This window comes from Eptatretus burgeri, chromosome 1, assembly GCF_056783735.1.
Source record: "Eptatretus burgeri isolate ZD-2024b chromosome 1, Ebu_testis_v1, whole genome shotgun sequence".
Lineage (NCBI taxonomy): Eukaryota > Metazoa > Chordata > Myxini > Myxiniformes > Myxinidae > Eptatretus > Eptatretus burgeri.
This window is the reverse complement of record NC_140961.1, coordinates 137,914,090-137,938,134: the sequence shown is the minus strand read 5'-3', so window position 1 is coordinate 137,938,134 and position 24,045 is coordinate 137,914,090. Positions and strand designations below refer to the sequence as shown.

The 24,045-nt window shown below is 45.3% G+C and overlaps 1 protein-coding gene across 8 annotated transcripts in view; it reads right to left on the bottom strand.

The window, feature by feature from the left end:
- Positions 1–24,045, bottom strand: part of EVI5 (ecotropic viral integration site 5) — a 112,746-nt gene that overhangs the window by 13,280 nt on the left and 75,421 nt on the right. For 7 of the 8 annotated variants that reach the window (XM_085900038.1, XM_085900051.1, XM_085900061.1 and 4 more), the window contains 7 exons: positions 22,512–22,609; positions 11,913–11,973; positions 11,639–11,692; positions 10,273–10,305; positions 9,749–9,889; positions 8,261–8,350; positions 5,435–5,575 (listed from right to left, as the gene is read on the bottom strand). In XM_085900038.1, the coding sequence (XP_085756164.1) occupies positions 5,435–5,575; positions 8,261–8,350; positions 9,749–9,889; positions 10,273–10,305; positions 11,639–11,692; positions 11,913–11,973; positions 22,512–22,609 (618 nt within the window). The remainder of the gene's footprint in view (positions 1–5,434; positions 5,576–8,260; positions 8,351–9,748; positions 9,890–10,272; positions 10,306–11,638; positions 11,693–11,912; positions 11,974–22,511; positions 22,610–24,045) is intronic. The other variant, XM_085900056.1, reaches the window with a different exon arrangement.

The window sequence follows — 24,045 nt, the reverse complement described above, 5'->3', positions numbered from 1 at the left end:
GCCATTTTAAGCTCCCTGCTAACGGCCTTCATGCCCGCCTGCAGGCATCGGCCCATGTTCTGCGTCTCACCCCGGAGCTTTTTAGTTTCTTCCTTCATTTGCTTGTTCATTCCTTTCATTTCGTTTTTCATTTCATTCGTGTTTGTATCCATCTTTTCGTTCATGCCTTTCATTTCGTTTTTCATTTCATTCGTGTTTGTATCCATCTTTTCGTTCATGCCTTTCATTTCGTTTTTCATTTCATTTGTGTATGTATCCATCTTTTCGTTCATTTGCTTGATCATGTTCGCTGTCATTTCCGCATACATTTTTGCCAGCATGGTGAATAGCTGGGCCATGTCGGGTGCGCTTGGGTGAGCCGTTTCGGCAGGGGTTGGGGGGTTTTGGTGGAGAGGGGGAGGGGAGGTGTCATACACCGCGGCCGCTGCCGCACCTATTTCGGGCTCTGGGTTCAGTTGGGCGAGTTCGTTTTCCTGTACAATTAACATTTCCTGCACGGGGATTTCATCCTGAGCCATGGATTCTACACATTCTACATCCATTTCTAATACCCCCGGCTCCCGCTCGCCTTGAGACGCCATCTTGCTTCTCTTAAAGGGTTAATTTAGCTCGCTCGTAATTTGGAGGGAATCGGGGGTCGCTTCTCTCACCCCTGGACCGATTCCCGTGAATTTAGCCGGAGACAGGAGAGCCCGTTTTCCCGTTCTCCAATACCAGTGCCGTGAGGAGGGCGATGAATTTATATCGCACGACCTGACACCAGTGTTGCGGATTCGCGCCCGCCGGCGTGCGGACGGCCACGTAACTCGAATCGCGGCACGTCGCCCACCGGACGGACAATCCAGTCGTGACCCTCTCGGACTAACGCCGGGAACCAGTCACGGGTGGACCTTTCGGTCTCACCACGATCGTGCCAATCGGCCCCCGTGTGGGATAGGGTTGCTCGCCAAATTCGACCTACCTAAGTACCCACACGGAGGGTAGACCGGGCGATCGCACCTCGCCGCAGGTCGACTTCGGACACGGGCCACTTTAAGCGACCCGTTCCGTACTATCGGGATAACCGAGCGGTGTTATTCGTCGGCCTCGACGGTTCGATTAATTATCGGGCGTTTTAGCCCACGACCAACCCTTTACGTGAAGCAAGATGGAGATTCAATGAAAGAAAAGACGAAGCGAAGCGGGAAAACAGTTCAACAATAAGCACATTTATTTCGCGATGAACGGAAAGCACACATATACAATTCCACCAAAAGCACATGTAAAAGAAGAAGACAATGCAATATTACACAAAAAGCAAATGCAACAATGCAGATCTATCCGACTACCGGGCACACGGCAACACTTATACAATTTTACTTCACAGACGGCGCCGACAACACATATTCCCAAAGCAAAAGAAAAGAGAACCAAAAGAAAAGAAAAGACGCGGAGCGGCGGTGGTGCCTCAACTCCGCGGGCCTCGCGGACAGTGTCTGGTAGGGGGTGGGAAGGGGGCCCCCTTTGTCGCACTATCTCAGCGCGGGGGGAAACAGGAGGGGGTTGCTGATGCTCAGGGGAAGGAGGATATAACCCTGTCTCGGGTCCCGCGGCGAGCGTCTACCTCCTCCACCTCGGTCGCGTTGCTGGCCTCTCCCTGTGCCGCTCCCGGCACCGACGCGAGCACCCCCTCGTCCGCCTTCGCCGCCGTCACCTCTCCACAGCTCCGTCCTCTTCACTCTGACTGGTACCACTTCTTTCCAGCTCCACCGACGACTCTCTTGAATTCCGCACACTCAACTCTCAACTTCCAACTGAACTCTTTTTACTGACGAACGCAGCCGTTTATATAAGCCCCGTGGCTTCGCTCTTTCACCCTTGACCCTCTGCCTCCGACCCTTCACCTCTCTTGCTGGCTCCCCATTGGCCCGAGGAAAAGTGGGCGTGAATGCTTTTTGATCCATGAATTTGCATATAGCGACCGCCCTCCAACGCCCTGGCGGCGGAGCCAAATCGCCCCTCGCTCACCGATTGGACGGAACAAAAGTGGGCGTGAGTCGTTTTTGATCTGTTTTCTGCGGAAAGTCCGTGATGTTTTTGAACACGCTGCTCGGTGCGCGCCCCGCACGAGTCCAGCATCGGCGCCCACGAGTGGCGCGAGATGGTGTGGATGAGATGGTGGCGAGTTGTGACGGTAAAGGTCGTGGCGGTTGTGGTGAAGCGGCGTTGTGGTTGGTGGTTGTTGTTGTGAAGCGGCGTTGTGGTTGGTGGTTGTTATTGTGAAGCGGCGTTGTGGTTGGTGGTTGTTGTTGTGATTGCTGTTGAGACGTGGTTGGTGGTGGTAATAATGGCGGCTGGTCCAAAATAAAGATAGTAAAAGAAAAACGGCTATCCTGAAGAGTCGCAGCCCGAGTGAATGACATTTATTCCCTCTAGACAACGGGTTTGGGCCTAACTACACATATACTTACCGAGATATCTCACCTTAGGGACCTGAATGGTGGTTTTCGAATTTGGTCAACCACAACAATATACACACACACATATATATATATATATATATATATATATATATATATATATATATATATATATATATATATATATATATATATATATATATATATATATATATATATATATATATATATATATATATTGTTGCGGATTCGCGCCCGTCGGCGTGCGAACGGCCACGTAGCTCGAATCGCGGCACGTCGCCCACCGGACGGACAATCCCGTCGTGACCCTCTCGGACTAACGCCGGGAACTAGTCACGGGTGGACCTTTCGGCCTCACCACGATCGTGCCAATCGGCCCCCCGCGTGGGATAGGGTTGCTCGCCAAATTCGACCTACCTAAGTACCCACACGGAGGGTAGACCGGGCGATCGCACCTCGCCGCAGGTCGACTTCGGACACGGGCCACTTTAAGCGACCCGTTCCGTACTATCGGGATAACCGAGCGGTGTTATTGTCGGCCTCGACGGTTCGATTAATTATCGGGCGTTTTAGCCCACGACCAACCCGTTACGTGAAGTAAGATGGAGATTCAATAAAGGAAAAGACGAAGCGAAACGGGAAAACAGTTCAACATAAAGCACATTTATTTCGCGATGAACGGAAAGCACACATATACAATTACACCAAAAGCAAATGTAAAAGAAGAAGAAGAAACACACAATAATGCACAAAAAGCAAATGTAAAAGCAAAAGACAATGCAGAGCTAACCGACTACCGAGCACACGGCAACACTTATACAGTTTTACTTCACAGACGGCGCCGACAACACATATACTCAAAGCAAAAGAAAAAGGGACCACCCTCCACTATGAGGGGGCAGACGGCCTGGGGCCGAGACCACGTCGAGCCTACCCGTCTGGTGATGAGCCGCAAAATGGCGCTGGCGCCCCGACTCCGCGGGCCTCGCTGGGACTGCCTGGTATGGGGTGGGAACGGGGCCCCCTTCTCGCACTATCTCAGCGCGGGGGGAAACAGGAGGGGGTTGTTGATGCTCGGGGGAAGGAGGATATCTCCCTGTCTCAGGTCCCGCGACGAGCGTCTCCACCACGACCTCGGTCGCGTTGCCGGCCTCTCCCCTCCGCAGCTCCCCGACTCTGACACGAGCACCCCCTCGACTGCCTTCGCCGCCGCCACCTCTCCAACTCTCCACAGCTCCGTCCAACTGCCTTCTCCGACTCCTCTCTTGACTGGCTCTTCCCAACTCCACCGACTGTGAACTGCCTTGTTTGGCGAGCGAACGCAGCCCTTTATAGCCCCCGGGGCCTCGCTCCTTCGCCTTCGACCCTTTACCTTCAACCCTTCACCTCTGGCTGGCTCCCCATTGGACCGAGGAAAAGTGGGCGTGAATGCTTTTTGATCCATGAATTTGCATATAGCGATATTACTCCAACGCACCTGGAGGTGGGGCCAAATCGCCCCACGCTCGCCGATAGGACGGAACAGAAGTGGGCGTGAGTCGTTTTTGATCCGTTTTCTTCGGAAAGGCTGTGATGTTTCTGCACACGCTGCTCGGTGCGCGCCCTGCACGAGTCCAGTATCGGTGCCCACAAGCGGCGCGGAAATGGCGGTGATGCGATGGTTGCGAGAGCGAGATGTGACGGTAAAGGTCGTGGCTGTTGGCGTTGTTGTGAAGTGGCGTTGCGGCTGGTGGTTGTTGTGTGATGGCTGTTGAGACGTGGTTGGTGGTGGTAGTAATGGCGGCTAGTCCAAAATAAAGATAGTAAAAGAAAAACGGCTATCTAGAAGGGTCGCAGCCCGAATGAATGACATTTATTCCCTCGAAACAACGGGTTTGGGCCTAACTACACATATACTTACAGAGATATCTCACCTAAGGGACCTGAATGGTGGTTTGCGAATTTCGTCAACCACAACAATATATATATATATATATATATATATATATATATATATATATATATATATATATATATATATATATATATATATATATATAAATATATAATTTTTGCCCCCATCTCTCAACAGTGAATAACTTCTTAAATAATTCCAATATCCAGATCCAGATCATCACCAAAATCTAATCATTCTCTTCTCGTTACACACCCAACATGTCTTCCAAGTTTAGTGCAAAACCGTCCATAACTTTTTTGAGATATCCTGCTCACAGACAAGCAGTCAGGGGTGAAAACATAACGTCCGTCCACCTTCGGTGGCAGAGGGAACAACGTCCAATTCACAATCTCACAAGATGGGATTGTCACGATTGAGTGATTGTGAGTTGCCTCATCATGTTTATAAAAGATCCATTTACTTACTGTGCACGTGATGTTAAAATTAAATAACGACAAAACAATGTTTAATTCACAAACGAGATTCCATCATCACATTCACAATCCAACGACATTCCGTCATTCACCCCTGTCTGGGAAAGACCCAAGTCATCCTTCCCAAGCTTAGCACACATCTCCATTCACTTGTCCACCTCTTCAATTACATGTTTAACTGCCTTCCTCAGTCAACTATCTCAAGCTCTTCACTGCAGGACTACAAGTCTGCTGCTAACCACCTCCTCAGGCTATTTCTACCTCTGGCCTTTACTACATCCACTGTGACTCTGTTCCCTTTCACTTGCAACCCCTCACCTCGTGCAGTTGGTACATTCGGACATCCTTGCCCTTGTGCTTCCCTTTCGTGCCGCTCTTCCACAAACCTCAATGCATACATTGTCTGGTGTTGTTTTTTTACTGAACATCTCCTTGCATTACTATGATTCCACTCTTATCAACATGAAGCCTAATAGCTTTCAAAGTAAATATATTATATATATATATATATATATATATATATATATATATATATATATATATATATATATATAATAAAATAAAATCAGAAATAAAATAATCCGAATCGCGTCGGAAAATGGTTATGCTGAGTTGCGCAGGTCGAGTCTGAAGGCATTTCCCACCTTCCATTCTCTTTGTAGTTGTTGTACGGCTTCCTGCATTTCCTCCAGTGCAGAGACAGCTGACGCTTCACGTTGCCTCGCTGCACGAACCTCGTCCGTGAGACGTGCCACGTTGCTCTCATCCGGCAAGGCACGTCCTTGCTGAAGGAGTTTTGCAGGCGTGGTGCAATTATGGCAGAAATAGAAATGAGAGTGCATAATATGCCCCAAAATTATGAAAAAGCTTTGAAAAATGTGCGTCATATGTGTGATAATCCCCCTTGGAACCATAATGGGTGGTAAAACAAACAAACAAACAAAAGGTTTATTTTTTCATTTTTTTTTTTCCCCATCTGGTAGAGTTTGTACGCAGTATCAAAATGACACTGCGAGGGCCCATGTAAAAATCTCTGTGTATCACCTTGTCCTGTTGAACTGTCCATTGCTTTGCGAATGTCATTGTGCTGCGTCGCAATATCAACCTTAGTCGTAAGTGGTCGTAAGGTAGAGAGATGGTGTGACCAGTTGCAGCTAAACAATGGACTGACGGCAATTACAAGCAAACGTTTTGCATACAGACATAAGTGTAAATATAAAATTTGATGTTCTGCTGGGATAACCTCAAGAGGAGATTCCTATGCACATGATAGAAGGTTTTGGGACCATTCCAGTCATGTGAAACCATACGGAGGTGGGTGAACACTATCTAAATTGGTCGTGAAGACGACGAAGATGCTGCACGTGACGACCGACCATCCACTGCGACAGACTAGGTGCACGATCGGACGTGGAACTGAAGTATGACTTGTGATAGATTCAGAACACTTTCAAAGGAAATGCCTGTTTCCTGTGTAATTCTGAGATCGAGGAGGACTTGTACAAAACGGGTTCCCCGTGATCTCAAGGGTGATCAACTGCGCACGACTCAACTGCAGCATCGACAATGAGAGGGTGACATGTTTCTGGAGCACATCCTGATGGCGAATGAAACTCGAATGCATTCATTTGATCCACAGTTTAAGAGGCAAAATTCTTAATGACAGTCGCAAAGAAAGAAAAATCACTTGTTACGGAAAGGGAACAATGATGATGATGATGCATTGATGCACATCATGTTCTTCTCACACTGTGGCCTTGTACTTGACCATTCTGTGCCTGAATCTCAAGACTGGTTTTGGTCGAACCAAAGAGAACCTACGGAACCAGACTCAGGAGGGCGTAATGGTAAGAGCGTTCGCTCTGAATTTGGGAGGTTGGGGGTTCGATCCTGACCCCGGCCCAGGCCTAGTCATTCCAAAGACTTCACAAATGGTACGTGCTGCTTCCTTGATTGATACTCAGCATTTTAAACGGAAAGAGCACAGACAAACAACTACACTTTGGCAACCATTATGCAGGCTTTGGTGGGCCGAATGACATCATGTGGCAAGAGATTTTTTTTGTTGTTGTTTTGTTAACAGGATCAAAGGCTTGTAGTGAAGCTAATGCCCACACTCACGCATGACCGTTAGACGAGGCAAACACAGCCACCAAGCTTGGAGAGAGTGCCGTCACTTCCCAGGGCACACCAGGTACCAGCAACGCCACAAATACGGCGCCACCTTTCTCACCGCACTCAGTGGGGCATTTGCCAAGGAGGAACCTCCCTTCCCTGTGGATGCCAACCTATGGGAATTGTCTGCACTCTTATGTTCTCAAATGCTGAACTTCAAGCAAAGAAGCAGTACATACAATTTTTAATGCCTTTGGTATAACTCGGCTGGGGTTTGAACCACCGAGCTCCCAGACTCGGAGCGGACGCTCTTGCCCTTACACCACCGGGATGGAGTTTATGACACGAGACTACAACCGCACGAAAAATGTGCGCAGCACTGCATCGACAGGGACCCCAAATTGCTGGGAAACGGCACATTTTCCTCCAACACAAAGAAGAGTCACCTCACCTAAAGCATTTTGACACTTTGGAACCAAACAAAAACCACTATACAGTACAATAAATTGATTGATTGATTGATTGATTGCAGCAAAGTGCAGTCCTTGCTGCAAAAAGTCAGATGGAAAGGTTGATCCAAACCCTCCCTTTTCTCGAGACCAATGGCCATGCAATTACTTCACCTGTATCCAAAGATGAAGAAACGATTGAAAGGATATCGATACAAACAACTCTGAACATGCTCAACCAGGTCGTTCAGGTATCTCTGCATGCTCTGAGCAGTGACAATTACTAGGCCACTTATTATGACGATTGATTGCCATGGTGCCATCGCTCACTTACCACACCACTGGTGAAAATGCATCGATTTCCAGAAGGGCACTTTGTAGAGTGCATACCTCCGCCAGGCTGATTAGTTTACGTTTTGTATCTCAATGATAGGCTGGGTCTGGATTCGAACCTAAACTAAAATTTAATTGGCTTGTTCTTGTCACCTAACCAACTCATCCACCTAGTTTTGTCATAGCTCATCCACAACCTTTTGAAATATCGTGATATGTATCGTTTTGCCCCCATCTCTCAATGGCATAGAATGACTTTAAAAATTCTCGAATTGGATCCGGATTCAGATCTTCACCAAAATCCGAAAACAAAAAATTTCAGAACAAAAAAAAAAATCTTGTGGCCAAAAATCTTGTGACAGACAGACAGACAGACACTACCAACATACTTGGCAAAAAATTTTTTTTCACCAAGTAACAAAAGAGACAGACAGACAGATAGGGGTGAAAACATAACCTCCATCCACCTTCGGTGGTGGAGGTAATAAGAAAAGATCACATTACAGAATATTCAGATTTTTCTGTATTATACCATTGTCACACTCAAACTCATCCTCATCCTCGTCCTCTCACCCTCTCCAGCTCAGCGGCCCTGTCCTGGGCTGCCTTCAGCGTTGCCTGGAGAGCTTCTTGCTTCAAATCTGCACAGCACAACTTTTGTTCCTGAATAAAACAATTACAAATTCTCAAGTAAACCTCAAAATCTATTATCTTGTACTTTAACACTGAGTTGGGGCATTCCATGCAATTTGTGGAGGGCATCTTAACCTTTACAAACACTTGCATTGCCTGTGTCACGTTGACGACAAAATGTTGAAGCTGTGCGCGATACCATTTACAAAACGATCCAACATGATATGGCAGTGTATTTGCCAATTTTAATCGCGAACAATACTACTTCCTCTCAGCGGACCGCCATTGTCTTCAAGGGAAAGATGTACCATGTGTCACGGTCCACATCATCACTTTATCTTCCTCCCAATGACTCCATCTTTGGTCTTTACTTCCTCCTGATGACTTGGTCTTCCGTTTCATTATGTTGAATTCCCGTTTCTACCCGTAATCAAACGGAAAACCAAATACGGCATTGGAGTCATCAGAAGGATGGGACACACTTCCAAGAAAAAAAAACAAAAAAAAACACACGCTCATTTGAGGTGAGACATCTACAAGCCTGTCAAACACAGATAACCTGCTAGTATATACATAAGAGTAAGATAGCCCCCGCCGTGTGTGTGCGTGCATGAGTGCGTGCATGTCACATTCTCCCACACTACGTGTGTGTGTGTGTGTGTCATGCTCTGTTTTGTTCGTTATGAAATTCCATACCTCTAGGACAATTGTCCTGATATTTTCTGTACCACATTATTGGAGCATGTGCTTGGTGAACGTCACAATAGAAAAATTGCAATTATTAATCACATCGATGTTTTAAACAAGATATAACAGCGCTCTGCGCGATCGAGCCTCAAATTCCGTCCCCGTCCCCCCCCGCTCCCCAATCGGTGGGGAGAGGGACAGAGCTTAGCTTATGCCTCGGCCCTTCCACACACCATTCAAAGGTGAATTATAATTATTTATCGGGCATCAAAGTAATTGCCTTTAAGTATTCGTATTCCGTATGCAGAATGGAAATTAATATACAAAGGGTCCACGGTCGCCACGGGACTACACCGAGTGAAAGTTCACACAGCACGATCCTGTACGAACTCGAACAAGGAAATAAGGCCATAGCATCGTTGCCGTGGTGCACTCCCGAATCAATTTTTGCCTCAGCTGTATACACCAATCTTCTTGATGCTTTACTAAAATCTAAATAACCCCATCCTAATCGGGTGACCCAACTTGTAAGCTATATGATTTCACGGACAGACAAAAAATAAAAAAAAGCTTGGAAGTGTTGTCCTCTGATCTGGCATCATTGTTTGCTGATCATTATATTTCGAAGTTCTTTTTCCAAGATTTTCACCACATCTGAAACTTCTACATTCCAATTTGAGATCGTAGCGTCGTCATGCACCCCGCAACTCCACCCTTCTCTCGCCAAACAATTGCTTTTACCAGCTCTTGTGAGAGCCATGCTAGCTCGGTCTCTTTTTTCTTCAGCTCTCCTTGACACTGAGAGAGCCGCTGCCTCAGTTGACTGCCTTCTCTCCGAAGTGCACTTGCTTCCTCACTCTCTTGTGCTCGAATCACCTGGCCCTGGGGGAAAAAAAACAACAACAACAAAAAATCTCTTAAGCTGTTCCAACTATTTTCCACAATGATGTTTCAAGACACCTCTTAAATGCAGCCGATTTACCCTGGTTTTCGAAAAGGTCTCGATGGTCTGCAACCCACCAATCATATTTGCCTAAATTTAAGTCTCCAATGAACATAGACTACAAAATGCTGTCAAACTTGTGCGGATGGCATTTGCCAGTGAGGAAAAAAGTACATGTTGGATTGGAAAGACATTATGCACAAAACAATGTTAAAACAAAGAAATGCATGCAGTCACTAACAGAGACAGACACCGTGCACTGCGTCAAGACGTGAAGACGAAAATAATAATAATAATAATAATAATAATAATCTGTACCAACCTGAACAACCTTATCAACCAGAGCCGTTGCTTCCTACAACCGAGCAGGAGGCGTTGGGCCGAGGAAAGGACCGGTACAGAGAGGTTGGAGAAAAAAGGGAGAAGTTGAAAAAGAACAATACGAAGAAGAAGTTTAAGAGCAGACAGCAGGGTTGGAGTTTAAAAAAGGTAAAATCCTTCAGAAGGTGTAGCGTATGACGGTAGTAAATTAGGACGGCACTCGGTAGAGCACATACTTCCAACAGGCTGAACATTTTATGTTTTGCATCCCACTCATGGGCCAGATCTGCATCCACACCTGAAGCAAAATCGAATCAATTTGTTGTCGTCATACTCCTAACCTATCCACCAAGTTTCATCCGAATGCGTCGATAAAATTTTGAAATATCATACTATATATAGCTTTGGCCCTATCTCTCAATGGTGAAGAATCACTTAAAAAATTTTTTAAATATTCTCGGATCCACATCCGGATCTTCACCAAAATCTAATCAATTTGGCCTTGTCACACACCCAAACAACCGGTCCTCCAAGTTTGGTCTCAACCCGTCCACAAATTTTTGAGATATCCTGTTGACAGACAAACGGGTGAAAACATAACCTCCGTCCACCTTCAGTGGTGGAGGTAACGCGGTGGACAGGGGGAAAAAAAAACCCCAAATAAAATTGTTTGGTCTTTATTAAATATTTTCCAGTGTTGGTTGCATATTTTGCCATTTACGACCGTCATGCCTCGTAAGAGGTTTAATAGCTGTGTAAAGGTTTCGGTCGATGCTGAGGCACAAACAACAAACAAAACTTAATCCCATATTATTTGGTACAGTTGATGTAAAAGAGTTTGTAAATTTTGTTTACCATTTTCCATTATAAATAAACAAATTAAAAAAAAAATATACGTACAATGACATTTGTTCAACCATCAAAGAGTTTCTCAATGGGGTAAGTAATTTCTGAAAGAGTATGCAAATTTAATTTCCAATGATTGGGGATAATTTCTCTGTCGGAGCAGCGACCTGTCCAGGATTGGAACTCTTGCCAAGAGACTGTTTCGGCAGAACGGACGCTCTGCATAGTGTACGGTACATTGTGCGTGCATGAGCGTGCATATGTACGCACGTATGTAGAATTGGAGATCACGTTTCCATTTGAACAATATAGCAGCTTAGAAAATGTTTACTTCGACTAATCAACTGATATTGGCATCATGCTGTAAAAAAATAAACAAATGCTTGTACTCGAGGTCAATAAAATGCATGGAAAACGAAGTGGAAAAAAAATGAACGAGGAATCATAGCAGTCAATATTGAAAAGTAAGGGAAGACAAGGAAATTGTCAGGAAATCAGCAATTTGCAATGAACCAGCTAACCTTTTCAAGGTTCTCCACTCGCTGTCTCAGAAGGCGATTCTCTGTCCGTAATCTCTGCAAAAGAAGATTTTCTCAATGTAAACGCTCCATTTACAAAATCTCCAGGGCCTGTTTTTTTTTTGTTTTGTTTTTTCCTCTGAGCATGAAGCTGTGATGCAATCGAGCGAAGAGACTGGCGTTATATTTACAATTCTCCTGAGACGGTTAAATTGGCAGACCGTCAGTTGAGGAACAGCTTGGGTCAAAAGCACATGGCCCTATCCGAACAACTCACCTTCATCTCCACCTGTTCCTGAATCTCTTTGCTGCGCTGCGTGTTGTACTCACGCTCCAACCTACAAACACAAACACAAGAGCAAACATCCATTTGGATAACTGCATTATTTCTTGTTCCTCTTCTGACATTTTCTTCTATTGCTTTGGAAAGCTGCTGGTGTTCATCCATTCGTTCAGATGGGTGTGTATAAGGTGGGTTGAGGAAGGGGGAAGTGGGTTAAAAATTCCATGACGTTTGCATTCATAACTAGAAGGGCACTCGGTAGAAAGCATGCCTCCGCCAGGCTGATGAGTCTACGTTTTGTGTCCCACTGAAAGGCTGGATCTGGATTTGGACCTCAACTAAAATTTAATGAGCTTGTTCTTGTCACCGAACCAACTCACCCACCAAGTTTCGTCCGAATCCGTCCATAACTTTCTGAAATATCGTGCTAAATATCGTTTTAGCCCTGTCACTCAATGGTGAAGAATCACTTTAAAAATTCTAGGATCTGGATTCGGATGTTTGTTTTTTTTGTATACCTTATCGACGCTCGTATGAGAGCTAACACACAACGCACAGTAAGGGGGGAGTGAGATGAGGGGCAGGAGTGGGAAGGACAAAACAGTGGGGAAAGAGACAATAGGAGATCTGTGGAAGGGAGAGGGAGGGGTGGGGAACGTGGGGTATACAAGATGGACACCACAGGGGCGATCAGGAAGGAAAGCAGGGAATTTGAAGAAGGTGGGTTTGGGGAGGATTAACAGGGGTAGAAAAGATCGAGGATTTGGATGGGGGATGATAAGAGGTGGAAGTGAACAGCTGTTTTGAAGGCCTGGAGGGAAGAATGGGATTGAACAGAGTGAGGGAGTTTATTCCAAAGGTGGAAAAAATGAGGAATGAAAGAGTGAAGGTGAGCAGTGATTCGTGATTTTGGTAGTTTTACCAGAAGGGGGTTGTTGGCAGGCTTTGAACACCCTGCGGAAATATGGTGGGAACAAATCACAGACCCAGCAGGGGGGGACGAGACTGGAGAGGAGACGGCAGAAGATAGAAAGACCACCGACCTGCTTGCGGTAAGAGTGAGAGACCCAAAGACTCAGCCTCATCGCGGGAGATACAAATGATCCGAAATGCCTTGGTTTCCACAGCATTGAGCCGAGAAAGGTGGAATGCAGGAGCACCAGCCCAGAGGAGAGAGCAGTACTCCATCAGGCTGCGGACGAAAGTCCTGCATGTGGTCAGGAGCTCAGGTGGGCCGAGGAAGGACTTTACACGACAGAGGATTTCCAGTCGGCGACTGGCTTTGGAGGCGAGATTCAAAATGTGGCTTTCCAAGGAAAGATCATGGCAGATAATTATGAGACCCCGAAGCTTGAAAGAAAGGAATTCTTCCATAGGATTATTGAGAAAGTGGATGGGGGGGGGGGTTCTAAACGGTCCTTTCGAAGAGACATAGTGAGAGTGTGAGATTTGTCCGGATTGAAAGACATGTTCCACGTGTTGGACCAGTTTGTGATTTTATCCAGATCTGCAGTGAGCGAAGAAGCTGATGCCTGCCGATCTGAGGGATGACAGATCCCTCAGAGGGTGAAGTCATCAGCAAAGAGATATAGAGGATTTTCCAGAGAGTCGGAGAGATCATTGATTAAAACCAGAAAAAGAACAGGGCCCAGAACGCTACCTTGAGGAACTCCAGCCTGGACAGGAAGGGGGGATGAAAGAACTCGATTTAGGGCCACACGTTGACTGCGACAGAAGAGGAATTCTGCAAGCCATGCATGGAGATAGTCTTGGATACCATAGGAAGAGAGTTTGGTGAGCAGGGCAGGGTGCCAGACTGTGTCAAAAGCATGTGATATGTCTAAGGATATGGCTCTGATTTCATGTCTGGCATTGAGGATCTCCATCCAATGTTGGGAGAGCAGAAGCAGCATATCCAGGGAAGAGTGACCTGGTCTGAAACCAAATTGATGATCGGAAATCAAGCCATTGGAGAAGAGGAAGGATTTGATGTCTGAAGCGAAGATGGATTCCAAAACCTTGCTGATGATTGGGAGAAGGCCAATTGGTCTGTCGTTGCAGGGATGTGTTTTTGCACCCTTTTATGCAGGGCAGTAATGTTTGATGATTTTCAAAGAAATGGCAAATGACCTTTTTTGTATACCTTGTCGAGGCTTGTGTGAGAGCAAACACACAACGCACATCAAGGGGGGCATGAGACAAGAAGGGGGGAGTGGGAAGGACAAAACAGTGGGGAACAGAGACATTAGGAGATCTGTGGAAGGGAGAGGGATGGGACGGGGAACATGGGGAATATAAGATTGACATTACAGGGACTTTCAGGAAGGAAAGCAGGGAATTTGAAGGAGGTGGGCTTGGATGGATTATCGGGGGTAGAAAAGATCGAGGATTTGGATGGGGGATGATAAGAGGTGGTGGTAAACAGCTGTTTTGAAAGCCTGGAGGGAAGAATGGGAATGAAGAGAGTGAGGGAGCTTATTCCAAAAGCAGGAAAAAAAGAGGAATGAAAGAGTGAAGGTGAGCAGTGATTCGTGATTTTGGTAGTTTTACCAGAAGGGGGTTGTTGGCGGACCTTGAGCGCCCTACGGAAATGTGGTGGGGACAAATCGCAGAGAGAGCAGGGGGGGGGGGCGAGGCTGGAGAGGAGACGGTAGAAGACAGAAAGGCCACCGACCAACCTGCGGTGATTGAGTGAGAGGCCCAAAGACTCAGCCTCATTGCGGGAGATGCCAGTGATCCGAAATGCCTTGGTTTCTACAGCGTGAAGCCGAAAAGGGTGGGAGGCAGGAGCACCAGCCCAGAGGGGAGAGCAGTACTCCATCAGGCTGCGGACAAAAGCTTTATAAGTGGTCAGGAGCTCAGGTGGGCCGAGGAAGGACTTTGCATGATGGAGGATTCCCAGTCGGCGACTGGCTTTGGAGGCGAGGTTTGAAATGTGGCTTTCCCAGGAAAGGTCATGGCAGATAGTGAGACCCAGAAGCTTGAAAAAGGACTTCTTCCGGAGGATTGTTGAGAAAGTGGATGGAGGGGTTTCGAAACGGTCCTTTCGAAAAGACATCGTGAGAGTGTGAGATTTGTCTGGATTGAAAGACATGTTCCACGTGTTGGACCAGTTTGTGATTTTATCCAGATCTGCAGTGAGTGAAGAAGCTGCTGCTTGCCGGTCTGAGGGATGACCGATGGTATGGCAGAGGGTGGAGTCATCAGCAATGAGATATAGAGGATTTTCCAGAGAGTCGGAGAGATCATTGATGAAAACCAGAAAAAAGAACAGGGCCCAGAACGCTACCTTGAGGAACGCCAGCCTGGACAGGAAGAGGGGATGAAAGAACTCCATTTAGGGCCACACGGTGACTGTGACAGGAGAGGAAGTCTGCGAGCCATGAGTGGAGATGGCCTTGGATACCATAGGAAGAGAGTTTGGTGAGCAGGGCAGGGTATCAGACTGTGTCAGAAGCACGTGATATGTCCAGGGATACGGCTCGGATTTCCTGTCTGGCATTGATGACTTCCATCCATTGTTGGGGGAGCAGAAGCAGCATATCCAGGGTAGAGTGACCTGGTCTGAAACCAAATTGATGATCAGAAATCAAGCCATTGGAGAAGAGGAAGGATTTCATGTCTGAAGCGATGATGGATTCCATAACCCTGCTGATGATTGGGAGAAGGCTGATTGGTCTGCAGTAGCAGGGATCTGTTTTTGCACCTTTTTGTGGAGGGCAGTGATGTTTGCTGATTTCCAAGCAGATGGCAGATGACCTTGAGCAAATGAGAGGGTGAATAGAACAGAGAGAGGGTGAGAAAGAGCAGAAGAGCAGAAGAGCAGGCTTTGAGGACACGTGGGCTGATGCCGTCTGGACCGGTTGTAGAATCTGAGTCGAGGTTTGACAGCAAGCTCTCCCCTTGTCAGGAGAAAAGGACACAGAGTGCAGGGACAGTTGGGTGCGACTGGGTAAGGTGGGTAGAGAAAGTGATGGGTTTAGGACACAAGATTTAGCTGCAAACACCGAGTTTAGGCATTCAGTTTTTTCACTTGCGGTATCAGCAGTGCGGCCATTTGAGATGAGGGAAGGGATGGAGGGGGAACATACACCAGAAACAGATTTGATTAGACGCCACCAGCATTTTGAGGAGTGAGAGAGGTTTGAGAGTTCAGACTTGAGATGAGAAAGATGTTGTTTTCTGGCTCTCCTGAGGGTAAATACACACTTGTTCCGAGCTTTATGGAAGGAACTGAGATTGCCCTCAGTTGGGTTTGCTTTCCATGAGGCAAAGGCAAGTTGTTTCAGGACAACTGCCTCACCACAAGCTTCAGTGAACCAAGGGCGGGAGGAAGGGCAGGACAACTGAAGACGAGAGGGGATAAATCTGTGCATGAGGGAGAGCAAGTTTCTTTGAAAGAATTCCCAGGATGAGTTGATGTTGGAGAAAGTAGCGATTTGAGACCAGTCCAGAAGTTTAATGGCTGCTTGGAGACCCTGCCAGTCAGCCTGAGTGAAATGCCAGACTCGATGGCGCTGAGGTGGTTCTCTGATGACAACCAGAGAGATGTCCACTTTGACAAGGACGTGGTCAGAAGAACCAATTGGAGCGGAGGAAGAGCAGCAGATATTGTCAGGGAAGTTTGTCAAAATCAGATCCAGAAGAGATGGAGTACCATTGGTTGAGATCCGGGTAGGGAAGTTGTCCGATTGAGTCAGTCCCAATGAGTCGCAGAAAGCTTTTGCTGAAGTGCCATGACAGGTGAGAGAGGTACCCACACCTAGCCAACTGGCATGATGACAATTGAAGTTGCCACATATGAGGAAGAGAGAGTTTGGATGAGAAGATAGAAGTTGGTCCATGTTTTCGGATAGTGAGGTGTAGATGGAGTCATCACTGTTAGGTTGGACGGTATAGTACACATATAAACATGAGGTTGGAGTGGAGGGGAAGCTGTAGCCAGAGGTATTCCTGGGGGTGTGGGGGAGTGAGGGCAGTGCATGGAGAGTGAGGAATAGAGTCTTTGATGAAGAGAGCAACTTCTCCACCAGGACGAGGCTCAGGTCTGTCATACCGGAGGAGGGAGTAACCAGGGAGAGATACTTGGGAGTCATACACGTCTTGGGGGAGGAAAGTTTCTGTTAGGCAGATTATGTCTTGTTTGTCAGTGGCAACCTGTATGGAAAGATCTGAAAGGTTTGAGAGAAGGCCGCAGATATTTGAGGTCCACACTTTTAACGAAGAGGGAGGGGAGGAGGGTAGGACAAGGGACGAGGGGGTAGGTCAGGAGGGTTGTTGAAAGAGTGTGGGGGATTGCAGAATAGCTTGTGGAGGGGGCCGGATGAGGAGGAGAAAAGGCTCTGTGGTACTGATGGAGAGGGGGGACAAGAGAGAGGGAAGAAGGCAGTTGAGGATTTGAGGAGGTGGAGTGAAGAGGAGGAGGTGGAGGGAAGAGAAGAGAAGGAGGTGAGAGGGCAGTGGAAGGAGGCAGCTTTGTGGATGAGAGGGGGGCAACTTTGAGAAGGATGAGTGAGGGGGATGAATGGTGGGAGAAAGGTGAGGGGGGAGTTTTTGAGAGAGGTGAGAAGGAGGCTTGGAGGGAGAAGAGTGGGTTGGTTGCTTTGAGAGTGAGGGGTGAGAGGGCTGAGTTGGCACTGAAATTGGAAAAAAAGAATGGTTGATGGAAAGCGAACATTCATAGCAAACTGGGTTTTTTTTTAAGTTTTAGGTCAGAGATGCGATTTAACACAATTATTGTTGGATGCAATAAAGGCGAATCCAGAGAATGGAGAGAAGAAACGCTGTCACAGTTGGATTTTTTTGGCAAGGTATGAAGGAAAGGTCGAATTGAGAGCAGTCTGTTTAAATAGTCGAAGAGTCGTGTATTATGATACAGTAAAGAGTACCACACGTGTGAAAGAGGAAGATGAAGCATTATAAGAGATCGTTTTTATTGTTATTATTAATGTTTGAGAGAGTTTTCAACAGATTAGGTCATGGAAGTGTTGTAGAAAAATTCAGGAAGAAGAAGAGAAGAAGAAGAAGAAGAAGAAGAAGAAGAGGAGATGAAGAAGAAGAAGAAGCAGAATCGAGAGTCGTGAGTGAGGAAGGAGAAAGGTGGCGGGTTTTCTTTTTTTGATTTAAGATAAGAAATCGAGTGATTAGTTGGGAGGGATGGGGGATGTTAGGAAAGTGGGGAAGATAGAAATTGAAGATCATGGGGAAAAAAAATAAAACACGATCGTACACCGAGGGGAACCGGTAGGCCTCAAGCCTCAAGGGTAGGCCTCAAACATCCGGTAAGACAAAGTTGACAAAATCTCACAAAATAGCACAATTTTTGAAACAAAACCAAACTAGGAACACACAGTAACATGAAAGTGAGAGAATAAACAGTTAAAATGGGACAGACAATGACCGGAAACTTAACTTTGAGATCGTCAGCAGAGAGCCTGAAGGAGACCTGTTGACGTTCCAAACCCAGAACTGGAAGTGAACCTTGAGCAAATGAGAGGGTGAATAGAACGGAAAGAGGGTGAGCAAGAGCAGGTTTTTCAGACACGTGGGCTGATGCCGTCTGGACCGGTTTCAGAATCTGAGTCGAGGTTTGACAGCAAGCCCTCCACCTTGTCAGGAGAAAAGGACACAGAGTCCAGGGACAGTTGGGTGTGACTGGGTAAGGTGGATACAGAAAGCGATGGATTTTGGACACAAGATTTTGATGCAAACACCGAGTTTAGGCATTCAGCCTTTTCACGTGTGGTATCATCAGGGCAGCCATTTGAAGTAAGGGAGGGGATGGAGGGGGAACATACACCAGAAACAGATTTGATTAGATGTCACCAGGATTTAGAGGAGGGAGAGAGGTTTGAGAGTTCAGACTTGAGCTTCGAAAGATGTTGTTTTCTGGCTCTCCTGAGGGTAGATACACACTTGTTCCGAGCTTTATGGAAGGAACTGAGATTACCCTCAGTTGAGTTTGCTTTCCACGACGCAAAGGCAAGTTGTTTCATGACAAATTCCTCACCACAAGCTTCAGTGAACCATGGGCGGGAGGAAGGGTAGGACAACTGAAGACGAGAGGGGATAAATCTGTGCATGAGGGAGAGCAAGTTTCTTTGAAAGAATTCCCAGGATAAGTTGATGTTGGAGAAAGTAGCGATGGGAGACCAGTCCAGAAGTTTGATGGCTGCTTGGAGACCCTGCCAGTCAGCCTGAGTGACTCGATGGCACTGAGGTGGTTCTCTGATGACAACCAGAGAGATGTCCACTTTGACAAGCACGTGGTCAAATGAACCGATTGAAGCGAAGGAAGAACAGCATATATTTTAATCTTTACCAAAGTCGAATCAATGCTTCCTTGTTACAGGCCCAACCTGCCCACCAAGTTTCGTCCAAATCCATCCACAACCTTTTGAGCTATTTTGTTCACAAACAGACAGGGGTAAAAACATAACCTCCATCCACCTTCGGTGGCGGAGGTAATAAATCGATGGCTCTGAGGCAGTGGTCACTGACTAACCTGCTTACATTTAATTGCACAATCCTAATACAAATTCCTTACTGATGTATTTTCTACCATCAAGTCATAAATGCACGTTTTGTTTTTTAAAAGAAAAACGATTTAAAAAAAAAATGTTTCTGATTAATAAAAACAAATACCACCTGGAACTAAAAACTCGAGATATTATTGATATCTCATGCGATGAGGCCAAAGTTGAAGGCCGGGTGCTCTCACTTCACAGACAGGTTGGTGGCCTGTTTTCTTACCACATCTCCTTCTGGTCTCACTCCCTTTACTCTCTCTCTCCCTCTCAGCCCTCCAACTCTCTCCAGCAACTTGACGGTGCAACTCCAGGTCCAATAACCCCCTCCAGGTTAAACTTTCAAAATCCAGGCTTACCTTCTCTATTTACTCCTGTTTGTGGAACCACCTTCCAGAGGAAGTTCAATCACACCCTTCCCTCTAGCATTTTAATCAAGCGGTGTCCCACCATCTCATGTCATCCCTATCCATGGTATCTTCTACCCACCATTAACCCTACCTAACCCAACCCTTTTACTTCCACATTGCTGTTTCCTCCCCTCTTTTCCTGTTCGTTCGTTCATTCATTCATTCTATTTCTTGTGTCCAAACATGGCCTTACAGCCCCACCGCCAGTAAGTTGCCTTTTTACTCTCTCGTCTTCTCGCTCTTCCATTAGCCTCGATCTTGCGTATTGAAAAAAACAAATACATTGGACACTTATTCTCCCCAAGACGCATCAAGTTATATGTATGGTGATGAGTGACAGTCAAATTAAAATGTATCAGTAAATAACTTGACAAAATTGTAACTGTTTGAGCTAAACTTGAAAATAAACTTAATATTTTCAAGAGTCAAACAATTGAACAATAAATGCTCATTTTAATGTAGTTTGCTAATATCACAGCACACAGTGCATTATGGAATTGTTTGCAATTCCTGATCGAATGGGCACCCTCCAACGAGGACCCCTCGATCCCTCCGAATGCTGTGCTGCTTGCTCGCTCGCTACATTAAAGAAAAAAAAAAATAATAATAATAATAGTTTAAAAAAAGGCATTGGACATTGAATCCCATGCCAATAAAATGGTGCTCACACATTTGTGGATCTCACCCTTGGATTTCTTCTATCCAAAACAGCTTTTTTGCCAAAACAAAATGCGATGTGACAAAACGTTCAGGATAAAATCCTGAGCAAACTTTCCTGAATATTCTTGCATTCATTCAATGCCACTAAGCCACCAAGGTAACTAGCCTTGGAATTAAAGCCAGGTCTTTACTCCATTATCTTTCAAGTTGTGCTGATGTGATTAGTTAATCCAACAGATACTTTTTCCTGCATTGCAATCACAAGAATGCAAATCAAATAATAATGACAACTTATTCTACCTTGTTAGTATCACTGAAATCATTCCACAGCTTCCCTCCTGCCACAGTAGAGAAATTCCTATGTTGATTCCTTCACCACTACTAGTCCAGGTGGCAACAGTCTCTTAACACTCAAAAACAGTTTATCTGCTTTGGATACTCATATCTTCTTTTTTACCCCATGCATGCGAAGCAAAAAGTGTGGTGAAGTAATAGGTTCACTTCTGTCTGTCCATCCGTCCATCCATCCATCTACAAACGTCAGTTTATGATCGAGGAACAACTTCATTTCAATCGAATGTTACATTTTGATCATGAATCGGAAAGCGATATCATTTCATCTGGTTGTTGCTGTTGTTGTGGTGGTGGTTCTTGCTGGGGGTCGACTTTTGAAATGTGCACCACTTGGTCAGACAGCTTCCGGACCCCACCCACATTTATAGCTCGACTCCACCCACCATGACACCCAGATTAAATATGGCTGCCTTCTTGGTCTTCTGGTGGGCCTTTAAGACATCAGGCCTGGAGGCCTCTGATGATTACACACTGCCCGGGTTTGTTGCGTCAAGTTTCCATTGTCTTTGTTTTGGGTCGTGTTACTCATGATGAGGGACCCTGAAAAATCGAATCAATGTCAAATAAAAATTGTTATTAAGGTTTAATCAAGCCCATCAGCACGCATAGCATGCACTTCCCGAGCAAAATAGCATTACATAATTTTTGAACAGCCCCATATTGGGGTTAAACAATCCGTGACTGTGTGACAAATCAGCTCGTTCTGATATAACTGTGGCGGAGGCTGACGTGGATGAGAGATTTCTAGTTAATCTTTTAAAAGCGCTTTAAATGCACGTCTCCCAATTGGCCCGTTACCAATTTTTGGTCGCAGGTTGTGACCCCATTGCGATCATTCATGTTTTACTCTGTCTGTTTATCTGGCAGTCAAACAAAATTGAAAATCATTCCAAAAAAGAAACTTACCGTTTTTAAGGATGTCATTAAGGACACAAACAACAGGCAAGAAGAACTAATGTAACGTGTCAAATAAGGTGGTGTTATAGACCACCTTAACATCAACAACAAGTGGTGTAACATCAATATTGGTAAATTTCGATAAATTTTTGTTTAATTTCAATTGAATGATATACTTGAACATTGTGTGGTTTAAGGTGTTCTATGAACTCGTTTTCCTCTGCAATTTTGTAGGTCAATCGCCAACATTACTCCAATTTATTTGAATGGTGCCAAAATTCACCATATTGAGCACTAGATCTGTGAGCCTTCAATCCATGCGAAAAGCAGAGTGAGGCAATTGATAATTGCAGCAGACCTAACATCTTTTCTACAACTCTCTCATCTCTGATCATCAGTTGGGCTTCCACCCAGGACATTCTATCTTGAATATATGGCTTCTGCCATGTCAGCAATGGATGGATGCCCTCAATCTCAAACAAGAGGTAAGGGCCATCTCCCTGGACTTCACCTATGAATTTTATTCTATCTTGTGCCTCACCCTGACTTCCAAACTGTCAGCTAATGGTTTCTGGAATTTTCTCCTAGAGTGGCTAACTGATTTCCTTTGCATTTGTAAGCAGTGGGTTGTTTTGGGTGGAATTCGATCTCATAATGATGCCCAGTGCCCCTCAAGGTCGTGGTCTAGGAACAATCCTGTTCTTGATGCAAATAAATAACGAAGACAATTTATTAATTGTACTCACCTCCTCATCTTCCGAGGATTGTACTTAACCTGGAAGGCCAGGTTTATCAGACGATCATGATTGTTGTCAAACATGTGAGGCAAACTTTTCTGGAAGTACTGTGGTACCAAGACAATAAACAGATTATGTACCAGCCAGTATTGCTACACAAATGCATACATCAGCTTTGCTAAAAACATTAATTCAACTCAACTGCATAAAAGGTTATTTTACACTTATGACGAATTTAAAGAAAAAATAATAATAAAGTAAAAAAATAGAACATTTGTCGAACACAGGTTGTAACAGCAGCAGCACTATGGGGTTAGCGTCATGGATGGCTTGATATTTAAACGTATTGTTATAAACGTTCCCCTCTTCCTCAACATTCCTTGCATAAATCCCTTACTCAACTGCTTATGTTCTCAGTATTATCCAAATAAATGGCAAGGTTTTTTTGAAGCTTCGATTTTGAAAATCGACAATTATCTATACTAGCAGAGTACCCGCCCTATGGGCGATCTTGTTCCAAGCATGCAACATGTTCTTCTGACGCATGTCTTTATTTTGGTGGTGGATAGGAAACTGGCAGCTCTGTATACACAAAAAATATAAAATAAAATAACCCATGAAGTTACGTGCATGAAGTAAAATCATACCTACTGCTTATAATTCAAAACACTTCACTGCACTGGAAAACATGGGGACAGGAATACTGGACTGAAAAATGGTGAAGACTTCTAATACCCTCCCCCATCTGGAGGCGGTGCTACATGATACACATTTACACAGAGAATTTCCGTTCGTTCCCTCCCCCCCCCACCCCCAGCAAAGATAAAAGCACCCTTATACACTAATTGGGGTCGTACTGATCCAATGTAGCAAGTTTGGATGCAATCGGCCCACAACTGTAGAAGGAGTCGCGTAACAAACAAATAAACAAGCAGTCATAGACTGGTACTTAGGAAATCGTCAACTTGACCTCTGACCTTGTCTAATAAAAGCTGTCTCTCGAGAAGGTAGCAAAGCAAACCAGAAGTTTCTACGATGATTCTGTACCAAACCATCATAAATCGAATGTTTGACCTCACTGTGACCTTGACCTTTGACCAATTTTGACCATAATCTAATTACCCTCCTGAATTACGTGGTGTTATTTGACATTGTTAGCTTCTTCATTTCGCGAGTTATAATTTTTTTTGATGTTTGACCTCACTATGACCTTAACCTTTGACCAATTTTGACCATAATCTAATTACCCTCCTGAATCACGTGGTGTTATTTGACATTGTTAGCTTCTTCCGTTCGCGAGTTATATTTTTTTTTGATATTTGACCTCACTGTGACCTTGACCTTTGACAGATTTTGACCAAAATCTAATCAGCACTAGCCATCACCCTCCTGAATCACGTGGTCTAATTTGACATTGGTAGCTTCTTCCGTTCTCGAGTTATAACATTTTTTTGGATGTTTGACCTCACTGTGACCTTGACCTTTGACCGATTTTGACCAAAATCTAATCAGCACTAGCCATCACCCTCCTGAATCACGTGGT